Source organism: Podarcis erhardii (genome assembly GCF_964252035.2).
Source record: "Podarcis erhardii genome assembly, chromosome: 10".
NCBI lineage: Eukaryota > Metazoa > Chordata > Lepidosauria > Squamata > Lacertidae > Podarcis > Podarcis erhardii.
In genome coordinates, this window is record NC_138500.1 from 43,463,784 (window position 1) to 43,482,940 (window position 19,157).

At 39.0% G+C, this 19,157-nt stretch overlaps 1 protein-coding gene across 12 annotated transcripts in view; it reads left to right on the forward strand.

The window, feature by feature from the left end:
- OSBPL8 (oxysterol binding protein like 8) overlaps window positions 1–19,157 on the forward strand; it is a 68,537-nt gene that overhangs the window by 39,827 nt on the left and 9,553 nt on the right. For 9 of the 12 annotated variants that reach the window (XM_081879372.1, XM_081879376.1, XM_081879374.1 and 6 more), the window contains 13 exons: window positions 1,202–1,272; window positions 1,785–1,811; window positions 3,424–3,519; window positions 5,369–5,470; window positions 6,628–6,831; window positions 9,045–9,129; window positions 9,911–10,079; window positions 12,337–12,562; window positions 13,506–13,690; window positions 14,411–14,492; window positions 15,790–15,888; window positions 17,580–17,676; window positions 17,930–18,028. In XM_081879372.1, the coding sequence (XP_081735498.1) occupies window positions 1,202–1,272; window positions 1,785–1,811; window positions 3,424–3,519; window positions 5,369–5,470; window positions 6,628–6,831; window positions 9,045–9,129; window positions 9,911–10,079; window positions 12,337–12,562; window positions 13,506–13,690; window positions 14,411–14,492; window positions 15,790–15,888; window positions 17,580–17,676; window positions 17,930–18,028 (1,542 nt within the window). Of the gene's footprint in view, window positions 1–1,201; window positions 1,273–1,784; window positions 1,812–2,617; window positions 3,099–3,423; window positions 3,520–5,368; window positions 5,471–6,627; window positions 6,832–9,044; window positions 9,130–9,910; window positions 10,080–12,336; window positions 12,563–13,505; window positions 13,691–14,410; window positions 14,493–15,789; window positions 15,889–17,579; window positions 17,677–17,929; window positions 18,029–19,157 lie in introns of those variants that run through there. The other 3 variants (XM_081879377.1, XM_081879373.1, XM_081879375.1) reach the window with 2 other exon arrangements.

The following is a 19,157-nucleotide window of genomic DNA, read 5'->3' on the forward strand; positions in this document are numbered from 1 at the left end:
GTGTAGTTAACTTAGGTACTGCAACCTTACCTTAATTATAGCCTTTTAGATGAATTATCTGGGCGAGGGAAACACAGTATCTGTTATTATGAATTTCATGCTGTTGAATATGTCAGTGGTTGACATTTGATTCACATTCCTTCTTTCTTTTTTAAAACCAGTTTATGTGCGTGTAACTTGCTCACTGACTTTGTATGAAGAGTAGAGCACCCTAGACATTAATTGTGGTGTCATGAGCCCCATTCTCTAGACATATCACAAGGTACATGAATGCTTGGAGCAGTAAGATGTTGCGCACTGGCCCTTGCCCATACAAATATCCAAAGAAAGGCTGTGCATGTAGAAGTTGCTACCAAATCTCAGTTAATCCCAAATTGTTCTAGGGAATTTCCCAAGCTCCTGGTAAGTTTACCAGGAAGATAACATTTGCAGCTAATACTTTCCTGAGGAATTTCTGATTAAGATAAGTGAATTCACTTGCCGCTTTGTGGTTACTACGATCTGCCTTTATTAACACAAGGAATAGAAATGGCTTGTTAGCACTACTCACCTTACTTGGCTTTGCACAAGCTCTGCTTCATTCTGTTTTATGCTCCATTGATTAGTTCACATCCGTGGATGTGTGTGGTGGTATGTTGTGAATATGATAATGCCTAATCCTAGCGGCTTACTCGATCATGAATTTATTATTAGATTCCACTTCCGTCTTATTTTTCTGATGCCTGATGAGAAGGCTTTGCATTGTTGGAACTGCTGTAACCTGGGGGTGGGCTGGCAAGCCAGTTCTCCTGTGGACTGAAACTCTCTGTGCTTATCTATGTTGTGCTATGTGCTACTAGTAGTTGGATATTTTCATATAACTTAGCAATTGAGGTACCTCTGAATGCCTGGAAGGTAAAATACAAATGTATTAAATTGGGACAGGGTTGACAACTACCATTCATGCTTGGAACTTTGTAGGTTGGGAACATAACCACTTTTGGACCCTAGGTCTCACACAACATGGCTTTAATATTAAACAAAAAAAAATCCTAGTTGTAAAGGAATTACAAAAACATTTGGTGAACAAATGGTGACATATACACCATGTCCCTAAGCATATTTGGTCAGAGTTTTAATAGCTTTGACTTATTTAGGATTTCAACCTTAATGGCATATGGGATACACTGATTTTTTGAAACCATTTCAATTTCTCTTCAAGGTTTTGACAGAGGGAAGGATGATGCCTCACAAAGTAAAGATGATTCTACACAATCAATGTCAAAAAGCAAGGTGAGCACCTTAACCTTCAGACAGCATAGTTCAGTTTGATGCTTCTAAGTGAGCTTGGATACGTAGTTGCAATTAATTTAATATTTTCCCTACCTATCTCATTTGTGGCTTATTTTAAATAGTAAGGTGAATTATGTTTATGTGTAATCTTTGTTTATAGCACAAAAGTAAGCACTAATATTTGTTTTTAAAGCCAGTTTGTGAAAAAAAGTGAGGGCTGCTCAGGAGATTCAGTGGGCCTTTGGTGAATTCTATTAGCTACTTGGTTAAGTATGAGGTATATTATTTTAGATGAACTAGCCATAGCTGGCAATAGGCATTGGAGCAGCCAGTGACAAGGTAGAATCCACAAGTAAACCTGCAACTTATGTGCATTTCACTTGTGCACATTCAGCTTTACATGCATGTCAATTAAAAATAGAAAGGGGGCGGGGTTCTGGGGGAAATGACTTTGGCAATCCTCTCTGCCGTTGAATCCAATGAATTTTGACTATACATGATTTTGGTTTTAGGCGCAATCCCCAGAACATAGCCCCCAGGTAAGTTGCGGGTTCTACTGTACTACATGCTATATGTTTTATGGTGAGTGCAACTCACACTTGAACAAGATACAAACTACCAAGCCATAGAACTCTTCTCAGGGTTCAGGCTTGGTTTTTGGCTCCCATCCAGACCACCCACTCGTCCCCACCCCAGGCACAACTTCAGCTTCTGAACAGCTTCATCTGCTTCTGTTGGAAAAGATATAGAGCAGAGTGCCTTGATGATGACTCATCCAAAATCCTTTGATGATGGCACCCAATGACTTCACTTAGGTGTTAAACAGCATGGAAGACAGCATTGATCCCCACAATATAATTGCCATGGGAACAAACAGAAATCTCCCAGAGTGGTTCTCTAAACTTGGGCCATCAAATAGGGACAGAACCACAGTAATACACTGCCTCCAACTTCTGTTTAATGGAGCCAGTCCATGAGGATACCATGGTCAATGATATGAAAAGCTATTGAGAGCTTAAGGGCAATCAACAAGGTTGGAGTTCCTCTCCTCATACAAATAAAAAGCCAAGGTGACCAAAGCTTTCACTGTGCCAAATCCAGGTTAAGAAAGTATGTACTTTCATATGTGTACATGTGACTGGTGGATTAGAGCTTTTGTCACATTTTCTTGAGATTGGTGGGTGTTTATGTGTGTGCGCTCTCTCTTTCCCTCCCTCCCTTCCTCTGTCTGTCTCTGAAAACTTAGTAAAATAGTTTTGGGTTTTTTTTGCGGGGGGGGGGGGGATAGCCTTAAATTTAGCCAGAAGATTTGGCTGGTTCCTGGGCATCTCAGTATTAAACAATTTGTGTCAATAAAACGTGTTTTGCTGTACAGGGTAAGAAATGGCTTGTAACTCATCCAAAGTTTATTTTTAGTCAGTACAAGATGCTGAGACGTTCCTAATGAGTTAACTTGGTTACATTATCAACCAATGTTGAGTGATGATAGACTGCTAGAATAACTCTGCAACCCTGCAGGGTTCATCTGTCATTCTCAACCAGTCCACCCCCCCCCAAAGCTATTGGGTGGCACATGCAGAGAAACCATTTTTAGAACTTTCAAGGCAGGAGAAATAAATGCTGTGTGATGCCACAGCAGCATGTTTAATAAAGAAATATTTTCAGTGGTAAAGGCACTTAAGTGAGGTGAAGTTATGGATCTCTAGAATTAGGGTGTTTTGGGGAAAGCAGGCTGTAATAATGTATTTGAATAACACTGATATAACAGATTCAGGGAGCAGATCTTAGTCTGGAGAAATTCCATGTTTTCCTTGAGGGGCCAGGGGGTAAGTAAGTGCGTAGGTGGCACTGGACAAGAAAAGCTATTTGTGTTTGCATGTGTAAAGCTCAGTGGACAATGTCAAGTTTTTGACTCCTTTCTTCAAACTGGGTTATTGTTAAATGATATGACAGAAGAAGCCAACGTTTTGAAGTACCACATGAAGGATTCATTTACAAGCTCTTTCTATGCCTTGATTAAATGAAGCGACATAAAGGGAGCAAGCAGCAATCTGAAAAACTTGTAGCTTCTATGTTTCGCTTGAAGTTTGACTGAACAGCAACTGCTCTAATCCTTCATTAATTATTTCCTTGTGTTATGTATATTTTCAGTCAGAATCTAAGCTTTATAATGGCTCTGAGAAGGACATCACTGCCTCCTCCCCCAGCTCCTCTACTACCAAGCTCACAAAGAAGGAGTCTCTTAAGGTGAGTTGCTTTCCAGAATAGAAAACCTACCATCTCCAGCCTTTTGGCTATAGAATACGACACCTCTCAGTGGCCTCAGAAGATAAATGTGAGATACACAATAACTTTAAAGAAATGCTAGAGCATTCCAAGATGTGCTGCTGTTTCTTCAACCAATGTCGTAATTTTCTCCAGAATTCACTGTGTTTAGCCTGAACATAGCCCTCTAGTTCTAGAGTGTGGGAGAGGACACAGAAGAAGCTAAATTACTTTTTGCCCTCTGCAGGTCTGGTTCTCATTGAGTTTGTAAGCCTGTTTATGGGCTCACTTTCATGCAGGTATTATTCAACCTTATTAACTCCCACCTGTGGTCTAAAATGGTGTAGTCCAGACATGACTTCACCACCTTTGTAAAAACTAGGCTACAGATAAAGTACCGGTATATATGGTGTGCTGGTTGTTGCTGCTAGTGATGCACAGAAGCTGTCCTCCACTTTGAACATGGCATGACCTGTTTCTGCTGGAAATATTAAGTGTGTTACCAGCCCATTACTACTTTGCTGAGTGAAAAGCGTTCCATGGGTTCCACCCCACTGCCTCTCATACTATTTTATTTATTTATTATATAACATATTTATATCCTGCCAAGTTGAAATTCAAGGCGGCTTACAACATTTAAAAACACCAGTCATAGAATAAAGAATAATAAAAACAAACTGCTTAAAAAAGAATACTATATATCTAAAACCAGCAATTAAAATTTGAACTGGTAGCAGCAGCCCAGTCATCAGCATCATCCGCACCTTAGTTTCCAAATGCATAAAGCCTTTACTGCAAAAGTAAATTGTTGCTTCCTTGTCTGTACAGAAGCAGGAGCCAAGCCAAGCCAAGCCACACTGATCGTATCAGGAAGAAGAAACTTTGTTTGCTGATTCTCTGTCCTCAGCACTGCTGAGGACCAAAGATTCCAATAAGCAAGCAAGTAAGATCCACGAGGCTCTTGCTAGGCAGAGTAGAGACTCTAATGTCGTGCTTAGCCTGATAATATGATGGGTGTCTATTCTGCCATGTGGATCTTATGAGGGGGAAAGAAACGTTGTTTGCTTATCAGATCAGCCAGGAAGCTGGGTCTCTATTCTGCCTAGCAAGAGGTGAGGTGTGTGCCTTAAACCAACCTGCATAACAAAAGCAAGAGCAAAGCCACATGGATATTTGCTGATCAGAATCTCCCTGCCTTGGCAGGGAAGCTTATTGCTATTCTGGGGCTGTCTTACGCCTTACAGATTGTGCAGGCAGAAAGCAGCTTTTACTTCAAAGTAAAGCCTTTTACTCTGCAACGCCAGCTGGGAGGCGGCATGGGCTTATGCCTTCAGATTGGGCAGGCAAAAAACCTAGCCATTTACTTTGCAGTAAAGTGTTGCTTCCTGCCTGCAAGCTGGGCAGTGCCAGTATATTACAGGGTAAAAAAATATGAAACATTTATTGTGGTCTGGAGTTCATAGCAGTAAGAGACAAAATATCAATATATCATAACCCACCGCTACTTCAAGTCTCCAGATGTTGCTGAACTCCCATCATCCCTGACCATTGGCCATGCTGGCTGGGGCTGATGGGAGCTGTAGAGTTAATATCTGAAGGGTCTCAGGTTCCCCATTCCTGCTTTATAGGAAATTGGTTTGAAGGCAATATTATGTAATGCCACTTCTTCTGATAGATAAACAGCTGTCCTAAAACTTTCGTTTTCTTCATACTACTATGGATTGAACTAAGCATGTTGCAGTTTGTTTTGACCTTTGCATTTATAGCTCCACGACTTCCATTTTCTTAAATTTCTTACCCTCTGAATTTATTGTTCATTCATTATTTACAGGTTCAAAAGAAAAATTACAGGGAAGAGAAGAAAAGAGCCACAAAAGAACTACTTAGCACAATCACAGACCCATCAGTCATTGTTATGGCTGACTGGCTGAAGGTCAGGAATTATGTGTAATATTGAGTGAAAGTTGTAGCTGTTGTTTATTTGTCAGAATGTAAAAGAATTCAGATCCTAGTTGGTTGCTGATTGATGTTTACCACTAAGAAAAACTCCATTAATTATATCCCAGAGGCTCAGTACTTGATGCATAGGGAACCAACGGGGACACCTTGCCACTGCTTTACAGTGGTTGCCATGGCTACATCTGTCTGCAGTGACTAATTGAATTGGTGATCACTTTATATTAAATACAATGTGAATTATGAGTGATTACTCTGGAAACAGGAAACTGTTACTTTAAAACAGATTCCTTCTTGCAGACTCACCAAGCCACATTTCATACATGATAGCATAAAGCTCTGGGAGTTTCAAATGTGTGAATTTCAATGATGATATGAATAGCTCCAGGAAGAGGATGTAAATGTAGCACGGGTATCAAATAATCTAAGCTGCTTAATGTCAGTGTGTTTCTTGCATGTCACAGGAGAATTAAATTACTTCTGCTAATCAATAAAATATTCCACCTGAACTCTTGTTGTTTGTACCTTGTTTTCCTGTATTGGCTAAAGTGTAAGGGCTGTTAACATACTACTTTTTTTCATTGATTGATTACATTTGTATCCTGCTCTTCTCAAAGGCAATGTTTTATCCTCACAAACCCATGAAAGTTAAATTAGGTTGAGAGAGTGTGATTTGTTCAAGGCTACAAAGTGATCTTCGTTTCTGATTAGGGATTTGAACTTGCATTTCATATTTCAAGTACATTCCCTAACCAGTAGGCTCTGCTGGTGTCAGTTGAGACATATTCTGCAGGCATGGGAATCATCCCAAGTTTCTGTATTTATTTACATATGTAAAATAACTTCTGACATAGTAAATTAGTTTTCATTTTAAAGGAATACTGTCTGCATGGTGCAGTTGATATCCTTTGGTAATTTGATTTACTAGTTATGCTCAATTAACAGTATACAAACATTAAGATGTGTTGTGCCTATAAGTATTTGTGTGAAATTTGAATAGCTCTTCTTCATTTTTGCAATTCTGAACTGGTTGTGTATATTGTAAGAAGGGTCTTGCTGCTTGGCCAGGAGGGATTGGGACTGAAATGTACTTAAAATGTACTTAAAATTAAAAGTCTCTTTTTTTCTGTTAAGATTCGAGGTACACTGAAAAGCTGGACCAAACTTTGGTGTGTGTTGAAACCTGGAGTACTGCTTATTTACAAAACTCCTAAAAATGGCCAGTGGGTAGGAACAGTACTTCTGAACGCTTGTGAACTCATTGAGCGGCCTTCAAAAAAGGATGGATTTTGTTTCAAACTTTTCCATCCTTTGGAGCAATCCATCTGGGCTGTTAAGGTAAGTGAATATGTATTCTTAATGCAGGTAGCGTTGAATAGAACATTACACCAATGACACATTAAACCTATCTGCATTGTTAAATATTAATGATCACAGTGTGCTTTCAGTTGTCAGCTCAGCTATCCCTTTGCTAAATTTGCTTGATTTTCTAACATACCAAAGCCCTGAGCAGTGTGGTTGCATTGGAGAAGTATTGGCCTTCTGCATAATCCTGTGTGGTCTTTATTGTGAAAGCAGCCACTAATCATAATCTTTGCCCATATAAAATGTGCACAGTAATGCTGTGTTACAGCTCCTGAATCCCTAATGGATAAGGGATTCAGATGGTTAAGGGGTGATATGATAGCCATGTTCAAATATATAAAAGGATGTCACATAGAGGAGGGAGAAAGGTTGTTTTCTGCTGCTCCAGAGAAGCGGACACGGAGCAATGGTTCCAAACTACAAGGAAGAAGATTCCACCTAAACATTAGGAAGAACTTCCTGACAGTAAGAGCTGTTCGACAGTGGAATTTGCTGCCAAGGAGTGTGGGGGAGTCTCCTTCTTTGGAGGTCTTTAAGCAGAGGCTTGACAACCATATGTCAGGAGTGCTCTGATGGTGTTTCCTGCTTGGCAGGGGGTTGGACTCGATGGCCCTTGTGGTCTCTTCCAACTCTATGATTCTATGATTCTATGATTCTAATGGTACCTATTTTATTATCTTGTAGGCATTAGGATAATATATTTTCATTCTCTCGGGCCTTTTAATGATTTGTGCTTTAAAATCGTATTGAGAAGATTCTCTTTTAAAACATCAAAAATTGCCACATTTTTACTTTGCCGTTTTAAGTTCCTATTTTAGCATGCGTATTGTGAGATTTATGTTTGTTACTTTTTATTGGTCTTATGTATATTTGTATTGTTTTGCATAATATTACATTGTAAACTTACTGGGATTACCAAGAGATTATATAAGAGGGGGTGGATCCAACAGGAGGATAGAAGATTGTACCTGGAGAGGACAGAGTGCCTCCATACCCCATCTAGAGTCCACTTAAAAATGGGTTAGCAGCAGAAATCAGCCCTGGATATTAGGAACAAAGGCATCACCTGAATTACATGTACCTCCATTCCCAAGACAGGCAAAAAGGGCGCAGTCCATTTGTGGATGGATCTCTTGTGAGAAGCCATAATTACACTTGTGAGGTTTGGATCTCTTGATACACCAGGCAGTATAACTTCTATGCCTTTTGGCTCTGCTACTGAATATTCTGGATGCTAACCAGTAAACCCAACCAAAATGTTTGGGCGGTTGGATGGGGCAGCTCCCTTATGAAGAAAGGTTGTGACTTCTTCACACAGCGTATCGTTAACTATGGAACTCGCTTCTACAGGAGGAAGTGATGTTTAGATGGTTTTTAATGAAGATTTAATTTATTAATTAATTGAGGAGAAGGCTGTCAACAGCTACTGGCCATGATGGCTGTGTTCCACCTCCACTGCCAGACGCAGCAGTTGTTGGGAGTTGCAGGTGGGGCAAGCTCAGGTCCTGCTTGTGTGCTCTCCACAGGCAGCTGGATTACCACTTTGAGAACAGGATACTGGATTAAATGGCCATTGACCTGATCTATTAGACTCTTCTTATGTGCTAAGTTGTAGTGTCCTCTGTCCACCCCCTCCTGTTTATCTACACACATTTGGGAGTCCATGAGCTTCAAATGAGGATCATTCCAACTCTCCAGACCGAAATGTGTGATTTTTTCTTGTAGCTGAGCTACCTTCCAATTTCTCAACAGTGATTGAAGAAAGGAAGCGTACAGATGGTGTTGGCTGTGCCTTTCTTCTTCGCCAGCTGCATGTTCTACTTAAATGTATTCTTGCTGTCATTTCTTTCTTGCTTCCCACCCCAACATGAATGAGTAATCAGAATTTTTAATGCCACCAATATTTTGGCCTCTACAATGTTTTTTTCTTAAAAAAATAATAATACAGGAGTGAGTGGGAGAAGCACCTGGAAATTTTAGTTCTAAAGATCTTTTAAGAGGAGGAGGATCCAAAATAGGGGATATTTTTTAAATTAATCTGAAGAGCAGATTCCAGTGAAGTATGACCATTGGTCACATAATTTGCAATAGCAATTGCTGATTGACAGAGAATCCTGGATATTTCATTAAAATTGTGCCTTCAAATTATTCTAAAACTCTTGCATCTATATTGTTTGTATTTTAAGGGTCCTAAAGGTGAAGCTGTTGGATCCATAACACAACCACTACCCAGCAGCTACTTGATCATCCGAGCAGCTTCAGAATCAGATGGTAAATAAAAGCACATTCTGTAAATAACATTTTCTGTGAAGGGCAGCATAGTAAATCCTAATGTGATTAAACAGTTTCAGGAAATATTCTTTTACCAGCAACACCATGTATAGCTCAGATGTTTTTTTACCCCAGATTTCTTTTTCTCAAAATATTCACAGTAGGATAAATGTGGATTAAAAAATACGAAAACCAGAGCTTGCAACCAGTGCAATATAGGTACAGCTTCCCTTCAGAAGACTTCAACCTTATAAGACTTATAAGGCACAGCTGGTCAAATGTACATGACTCATTGATTCTGTGGCTATATATTCAGACTCCCACCTGTGCAGTGAGACTTCCTCTTGCCCGCCTCTGCTCCATAGGCTTTTTTTGGAGTGAGCGGAACTTTGACAACAGATGGGAGAAGGGATGTGCAGAAAGAGAAGAGGGAGAGGAACTCCTTGTGCTAACAGTGGAAGACTTTTTTGCATACAGACCGAAGTTCAGTGCCTTTCCCCCTGCCCAGTATATCAGAAGCTACTAGTGTTGCAGTCCCAAGCATACGTGAATAAAAACATGTCCTACTGAAGTAAATGAGACTTAACCAAAAATATAGTTGGAATCTGGCTGTAGGATGTGTTGAAAGAGCACAGATAATCATTTCTGGTCTTAAGAGGTCAGATACAAAATCCTAGTTCTGTGCTTTAAAGGTACATCCATATGAAATGCAGATCTAGCATACTATTCAAATGGTGAACTCAGTAACATGGGGTATTATACTAACAAAAAATATTTTTAGGTAGGTGTTGGATGGATGCATTGGAGCTGGCTTTGAAGTGTTCAGGTTTGCTCAAGCGCACAATGATTAGAGAAGGTAAAGAGCATGAAGTGACCTTAACAGATGGTGCACACGTGTCTTTCTATGGTCTGCTACGTGCAAACAACGTGCATAGTAGTGAAAGCTTCCCGTAAGTTGTTCAGATTTATAACCTTTATTGTGGTGGGGGTGGGGGTCATGAAGCTTGTTCCAAGGTTAAATTCTTACTGTCGTTTAAATAGTTTTCCAATGTTTTCTTTTATTGGTTACTTTTTTCACTCTTGGCAAAACTGTTGCTTGCTATACTTACTGAAAATATCACTAGAACTTTTAAATAAGCACACAAGAGGCACATGGTATGAAAATAATGGTATCTAAAAGTAACTTTTTAGTTTCTTTATATATTCACATGTTAACTTGTTGAGTACAGATATGCTTAAAGATGCAATTGTGTTCTTATATGTGTTAGTTTATGGTTGTGGAAGGACATAAGATGGAGGGAAGAGACGTTTTCATCCTTCCCTTTTTCTTTTACACCATCCACCTCATAGTCTTCTCATAGGCTGGTGAAGACCTATCCTAGAGGGCAGTGTTCGAAACTCCCATTGTTCTGGACACATTTTGTGATGGGGAAGTTCATTAATGCTCAAGCAGTTTCTGAGCTCTGGGTGCAGTACTGCGCCTAAGATTTTGGATTAACACTGCAGAGTGAAAAGAAAGGAGGACCTTTTTCTGCCTCCCCACTTCCAACTACCCTCTGAAGACTGGAGAAGAGACCCTCTTCAGAATATTAGGGGCGGGGGAAGGACAAGACCATGTGAAAAATGAACACAATATTTTAGCTGCAGTTCATTCATTTTCAGCTTTGTATTTTTATTTTTTTAAAAATGTGACTAGACATTCCATTGTTGTGCCTGTAAGCTAGGTTTAAGGTGCTTCCATATCTCAGTTTCTAACACTGCTAGAGGGTCCATGTAGACAAGGTAAATGGCCAAATGAATGATTTAAAAGCTACCTCCGGCCCTGCACCTTTCACCAATGTTACAATTCTTTTTTACTGTTCCCTGCTAACACAATAATGATTTCCTTAAAAAAACAACCCAAAAAACCCCAATTATCAATATTATAGAGCTGACTTGTAGGGGGACCTGGGAAATAGAATTTCCTGGCCATTTCCACCATACCTTGAGGCTATACAGGTAGCCCCCAGTTTACACGGGGGTTACGTTCTGAGGCATCATACACGTTGATGAAATCGTGTATATTTGAAAGGCATTGGGAAAGCCTGCAAACACCCCATTCTGCCCCCTGCCCTGCTTTTTTAGTGACATTTCAGTGATGTCTTTATGACGTTTCCTGGTCACTTCCATATACACAGTTCCATATACACTTCCATATACACAGTTGGACACATATTGAACGTGCATAAATGGGCAGCTGCCTGTAATCTTCTCCCTCCCAAACACATTTAAATAGCTGAGTACCACCAGTTCTGGAATAGGGTTTGCACCTGTAGTAAACATTTATTATGATATGGAACTGGTTTGCTATTGTTTTGCCAGAAGTTATGAAACAGCTACAAATAGAAACTATTGCCACACACCTACTACTACTCTTCAGCTCACTTGTTATGTTTCAGTCACTCAATACAACTACAGGAGCAACAAACTACAGAGCGGTGATTGGTTGAGTTAGCTGTGAGTCACAATGCTGGTACTTACCAGTGGCTTGAACTGCTAAAAGACCCCACACTGTGACTGTAGCACTCAATTCAAAGATAAATTATTGCAATGATTCCTTTAATTACAGTGTTGTAGCTGTACAAACATTTCTGTATTAACTCATATTGATGTATTTTGCAAGAAATGCTATATATTTTAATACTAAAATGTTATCTACAATTTTAATGGCAAGCTTAGTACATTCTTAATTTGATCACTACCTATGTATGAGTATAAATGTAAATGTATTTTAAACAGCTAAAATGGAAAGTATGGATTGTTTCTCTGAGTCCATGGGGTAAGATCTGCTATAAAACCTAAGCAAAAACATACAATTGCAGTCTAAGCTGTAGTAATTGCAGTTCTTTTTATATGCATAGTTACTTGGTTAGTGATAAAGTAATGATGCTATAGTATAAACAGAGGTAAAACCATATGAAAAAGTTTAGGAATTGATGTTGCATAAATTAAAACTTGGGATAGATCCCAGTCAAATTTAAGTGTTCCTGTGTCCCACTCATTTAAATGTGCTTTTAATTTTTCCATTGAGACTGAAAAGTGCTTAAATTTGACTTTATCGCGCCTAATGTTTAATGAACTGTCCACTCAAAAGCCATAAGTTGAGTTGAGTTGCTAAATTGTATAAAGGAAAGCCCCAGGATTGAAACCTATCTCTTCTTTTTTAAGGCTAAATGATAGTGAAATGGAAAGGCATCACTTCAAAGATCCAGATCTGTATTCTGATAAATCAGATAGGGAAAATGATCATGATCGCGATGAATCGGATAATGATGGCTTGGGAGAAAGTGACACTGACACATCTGAGCGGCAGGATGACTCGTACATTGACCCTGAACCTGATCATATCAAGGAAACAACGTATTTGGAAGAAGTTCATGAAGAGCTTGGAGAGGTTAAAAAAAAAAAGTGTTTTTATGCAGTAGTAATGTTTTGGTTTTAATATTTTGAAACTAAAATTGTACCTTGGAAAGGCAGTCATTTTGGCAATATTTGAATTGCAAAATGGTTTCCTTTGCCTTTTTATCACACACTTTCTTGTCTTATGTCCCTCTAGCTGTAGGTCAGTTTTCAGACCACTGGTAGATTAATTGCTTTGGTAGGTTAATTTTTAAAGCATATCTAAGCATAAGAGGCCACCATAAAAAGCAAAAGAAACTGGTAGGATTTGGCCAAGGGACTATGGCTGGCTAAAGTTGATGCAGATTTAGAAATAACTTGACAAATCGAAACGCTAAGAGCCAGCCAGTCACCTGAGCCGGCCCAAAGGTAAACAGAGATTATTCTAGATTGACAACTGATAAGAGCAGCGAAGACATGCCCAAGGGCATTAATCAAGGTGAAACAGAAATTTTGAATCTCATGGTTGAGTTAGAAGTTGTAGTGTGTTGCAGGTTATCTAGCCTTGGTTTGATAAATAGCTGTTTGGTGTTTTTTAAAAAATAGTTCACGTTTCCTAAGAGCAGCATGTGAATTGCTTCACATGTTATATTTTGGCACTTGCTCATTCATGGCTGCAGGTTCCGGGTTTTAATTTAAAAAACAAAAACAAACAAAAACAAAACTGCTTAGGGATAAATTGCCCAGAGTTGAGTCAGTTGGAGTGCTTTCTCTTAAGTTGTTCTTTGGAGCATTGTGTATTTTTGAAGGGTGGGTAAAGCAAGTTTACTGACAAACATGGGCTCTGACCAATGCAAAATAAATATGAATTCACCCCACGTCATAGAGAAGGCATTGGCAGTTTTGAACCACAGTGACTGAAACCAAATACCTTCTGCAAATGTGCTCTTTCAATTAGTATCATGTTTATGTTCTATTCTCCTTTGTTGTTGTTGAAGGCAGGAGAAGCTTCCCAAACAGAAACAGTATCAGAAGAGAACAAAAGCTTGATATGGACATTACTAAAACAAGTACGCCCAGGAATGGACCTCTCCAAGGTGGTGCTGCCCACGTTTATTTTGGAAACTCGATCTTTCTTGGATAAACTCTCTGATTACTACTATCATGCAGACTTCTTATCTGAGTGAGTTGATTTCATTCCTCTACAATAAAAACTAACTTGATGTATCCGCTCAGTATTTTGTTTTCAGAAGCATTTTTTAACAATGCTTTCTTAATAAGTTGTAAAACATGTCACGCTTGCAATAAATCATACTTCTAGCCCCTGGAATTTTCCTATCTTTTGTGGGGCCTACCTTTAAAGTCCTAAGCACCTTGGGATTCATGTACCTGAAGGAGTGTCTGTTCCCACACCAACCTGCCCATGTCTTGAGAGCACCAAGAAAGGTGCTGATCCAAGTACTGCCTTTAGTTAGGGGTTCGTTATGGTTTTTACAAGGTAGAGGGCCTTTTATGCTTTAGACTTTGCCCCGACTTGAGAATTTATTTCTAAAGGACTTCACACAGCAAGTTTTTCAGTGTTGTGAGAAGGCTTTCTTATTTGCTCAGGCATTTTAGTCCTGTTATTATTTCTAGTTTGTACACAAGATTTTTTTTTAGTTTTAACTTGTCTTCTGCCTTCTTATATATATTTACTGGCTTTATTTGTATTTCCATCTTGCATTTGAATTAGTTCTTAGTCACACTTTTGTACACTGCTCTTTATTGTTTACGGACAAGATCTGCTTTTTACTCTATCCACATATTAATAGTTTTGAGATTTTATTGTACATTGTTCTTTAATTAAAATAAAGACTGTGTCCAAAAAAGTACTTAGATTTGCTTAACAAATCTTGTTTTCTAGAGCTGCCCTTGAAGAGAATGCTTACAATCGTATGAAACAAGTTGTGAAATGGTATTTGTCAGGATTCTACAAAAAGCCAAAGGTAACGTGTCCCGAACACTTTCTGTGGTAGCAAATCCCTTCCCCTTTCACTCTTTTTCCTTGCCCCCACCCCCATACACTTTGGTGCAGATCAAAATTTGCCTATATACTCATGAAGGATATTTCTAGATACTAGTATAATAAGCCTGTAGGATGGTAGGGTGGTGGCTTTAATCATGGTGTTTGTTGGTTATATCTGTAGCAGGCAGGGTGGGTTAAAGAGGGCCCTTTTCTGCCACTCTTCACCTTCCTGAATTAAAATTTTAATTTAATTATAAAGGTCTTCTGTGACCATAAACACTTTTGGCTCACTATGCCATGTGGCTTCTGGAGGGTGGGCCGGTGGTCAGTTTTACCCTCAGCCCCAAAATAGTGACAGCTCTTGTGGGAGCTTAAGGGTGAGAATAATGGTTGTGCAGTGTAAAATCTAGCACAATAGTTGTGTTAGAAGTAGCTTGTTGTGCAGCAAGTTGTACATCAAAAAGTATCAGGGCTTCAGCAGTCTGTTGCACAACTACCTTCGAGAACCATCCTGGCTTTCTATCCTCCTGCATAAACTATTCTGCTAGCACAACTAATATACACAATCAGTACATATAGTCCTCTATGTTAAGAAAGGCATACTTTTTGCACATTATTTTTTCTCCCTAAACACTCGTAATCAGTCATCTCTATTTCTGGTTGACTGACTCCTCAGACACCAAATAGCAGCTATGGCAAAGGTCCCTGTGAAATACATGCCATATGGAGAGTTGGCATGGCATTGTGTTGAAATGAGACATGGGAGACCAGGATTCAAAGCCCCACTCAGCCATGAAGCTCACTGGTGATGTTGGGCCAGCCAAAGTGTCCTTGCCTAACCTACCTCACAGGGATGTTGTGATAATAATATGGGGAGAGGGACCATGCATACCACTTCGAGCTCCTTGGAGGAAATGTGGATTAAAAATGCAGTCAATCAAATACTTAACTAGTATTTGGTCAAATAAACACACAGTGCTGCCTCTTCTGCTTTTGATGTGAGCACTGCGGTACTACAATGCAAAGTTGGCAGGCAGTGTTGTCTAGTGATTTGACTACTGGACTGGTTTAATAAAATGTAATGTGAGTCACAGAAATACATTTCCATAGTTGCTGTGCCTCTATATGCCCTACAAATATGAAATTTACCTTAGCTTATCCTGAGAGAGAATGTCACCATAGGGCTTTCCTTTAAATACTTACGAATTGAAAACTCTTAGGCCCTTCTTTTTTCAGTTGGAATGTATTTTCTTAGCAAAAAATGTCTCTCTTTTCAGGGACTTAAAAAACCCTACAACCCTATCCTTGGTGAGACCTTCCGTTGCTTGTGGGTTCATCCAAGAACAAATAGCAAGACTTACTATATAGCTGAACAGGTATTACCAAAGATGTAACAATTATTATTTTTTTATAACTAACAGCATTTCTTCAAGTTTTGTATTTCTTTACAGTGTCATCAAATAAATGAAGATGACCAGAGGAGAGCTTGGCATAATAGAACCATAACACTTCTATTTTAGCATGTTTCATTTTTCCTTCTTTCCTTTCCTGTTTTAGGGATATTGGTTAGATTACGGTTCTTACTATTTTAGGCCTAGGGCTCTTTCCTATGTTGAAGGAAACACCAAAAGGACAAGTGACTGGTTTCTCTTCAGATCATATAAATCTTTCATACAAAGGTGTACAGGACTGCAATTTTTAGGGTGGAAGACCCATAAGACTTGGGATATACATTAAACATATTTTCCAAAAGAATCTTAACTGCACAGATTAGACATATTCCATTGCTGATGGCATTGATTCCAAAATACTCCATGTGACACTGTGGAGATTTCCTTCAAATGTCAGCAGGAATCTCTCAGCCAACATCATCCTAAGTCTTTGTTGAGGAGTTGTCAGGAGTTTAGCCTACACTCGAGTAGGACCCTGGTAGAGACACATGCCCGACTGGCATGTTCCCTCCCTCCTGGTCGATAGTTCAGGAGCTTCAAAAGCTTTCTTCTGCCCGAACATCACAGCGACCTATGCCAACCAGCACACTTAGGGATCCGCAGAGTTTGCGCATCATGCGTGTGACAGACCTCAGCAACTCAGCATGTTGGCTAATCTACTTTATTTACATATAAACACACACGGAGCACTGCAATATGGCTCCCTCTCTCTCTAGCATCAGACAACAAAGAGAAAAAGAACAAAGGGCAATAGTCCCACTTCATGGAACACAGTAACACAAACACCCTGTCTCCGTCACTTCCCACTCTGTGGAGTCAAAACATATACCGTCATGTGAAAGACAAAAATCCCATGACTGCAATCATGGAGCCGGGAATTCTAACAAAATTTGAGGTTCTTTCTGATACGCTAGGTGATGTTTTGAAACCCGTAAACTTGTTTCACAAAGTTTGATAATCTGAAGGCAAGCGTTGTGGTGATATATGTGTCTATATGCAGGACATGCGCAATCAACTCACTTGAGAACTGACTTGTGAAGTTTGAGAATGGTTCTCTATATTTGGATGTGACTTGTTTGTACTTCCCACCTTAATTAAGAATAACATGTTACAGTTCTCAAATTTTCTAGCCCATGTGTAAATATTCTTTTGAGATATATGTTTGAATATCTCAAGTTTGATGGGTTCTCCACAACAGACTAGAGTTTATGAGTGGGATGCTAATTTAAGGGCAAAATAATAAGTAATTTTTAAGAAAAGATGGTGGCTCTGTCTAGTAGTAAAACTGGTGCCTGAAATGCAATAGTGAGGTATGTACATGTGTGTCTCAGTTTGACTCATTTGTAACTATTACTTTCTCTTTAACAATAAGCCAGTTATCAGCAGTCATAACTACTGCAGGTTTCTGGTTAGTTCGTTAGTTTAATTATGTTGATGTCATGTTTTTGCACAAGTATCTTCAATAATACTTGGTGTGTAGCTGCATATTTGGTGAATTACATCCACTTGCCTAGTGATTAGGATTCCAAAAAATAATTCTTCTGCACCCTTTGCTTGTTGCCACAGATTTTCAGAGCAACTCACCTGCTTATATTGAATTATGTTGCTTTCAACAGGTATCTCATCATCCTCCAATATCTGCCTTCTATGTAAGCAATCGAAAGGATGGATTTTGCCTTAGTGGTAATATCTTGGCCAAATCCAAATTTTATGGTAAGATCTTGGGTTAGTTTTTTCAGTGTCTACAAAAATGTGCCTATTTTTAATGATGAAAGTGTGTTAAATAATAATAATTTGATGAATGCAGTGATAAAAATGAATTGAAATAGCTTTCTCTCCACAAAAAAGAGTGCCATAGTTCTTTTAAATTAATATTAGTCTACAGAATTTTCTGTGAGGACACTATTTAGTCTTGTACACTCTCTGGATGTGCTTCTTTGAATCTTAACATTTTATTGTCTTTCAGGAAATTCATTATCTGCCATTCTTGATGGTGAAGGACGGCTGCTGTTCCTAAACAGAGGAGAGGAATATGTAATGACCATGCCATATGCACATTGTAAAGGTAAAAATACCAGTTTGGCCAATCCAGCCTACGGTACTTACTTCTGGCATGCACAGGTAGCTTGAGAGTGAGACAAAGTCTGGGCCGACTTGTATGGAGGTGTGATTAAGTGAAGAAACTGGAGAAGAAATGACTACTGTTTCTTCTTTTGCTCATAACCATAACTCAGGGAGAAAAAGGATTGCTAAAAAGTAACTGTTGCTTGTTTTGGCCCATGAGAAATCATGGACTAGAATATGACCCAATTTTCACACAAAAAATCATTTTTTTGTGGGAATTTGGTCCTTCCCTAATTTGGCAGACACATTCTGTCTGCAAAAATCCTTCAATAAATATTTAGTTGTGCTGCACAAAGGCCACTTCTTCATTCAGCGGTGTCCTTTATTACATGTAAGATTGAATAATGGGGTATACATGATAGATGGAACTTAAAATATGCTAAAACCCTCCTACTCAATGCAAAAGTGAGCCCTCTCTGTGAAAGAACAGTCCAGATAGTTTGCATCATTTCTAAAAGAAGATTAGGGTTGTGAGTCTCCAAGGGGAGAGAAATTGATAGCTGTAGGTCATACTGAGCTTTGCACAGCGCTGGGACATTTGAAGGGCATTCTCTGTATACCTAAGAACAGGACAATGAAGGACACAGTGCTACATACAGTGAATGATAGCAAACATTGGTCACACTCATAGCAGACTCATTAAAATAAGCAGAGTTACTCCTTATATGGTGCTGTTGGTTATCACACAGTAGTTGTGCATATTTGAACTTATAAACAATTTGAATTTCTGCAGTGAAGATAAAGCAGTAGAATAAATAATGTCTTCTAAATAATTACTTCCAATAAGTAATGTCTTCCAGTGAGGATTTTAGTATTTTTGAATTTAACCAGCTGAAGATTTCTGCTGACTTTGTTTGTTGCTTGAGGGCTTATGAGCCTTTGATAGACAGTGGCTTTTTAAAGAAAAGGATTAGCCATATTGGTGGATTTTTCCTCTTGTTATCCATCTTGCCGTCAGTTAATTTTTCTTGGAATGTAACAAAAGGCATGGGCTTTAGTATACCATCTTTCATTATACTGTAGGTAGAAATGGAAGTACAAAATGGAGGTAGCTTTGTAACAGTATTAGA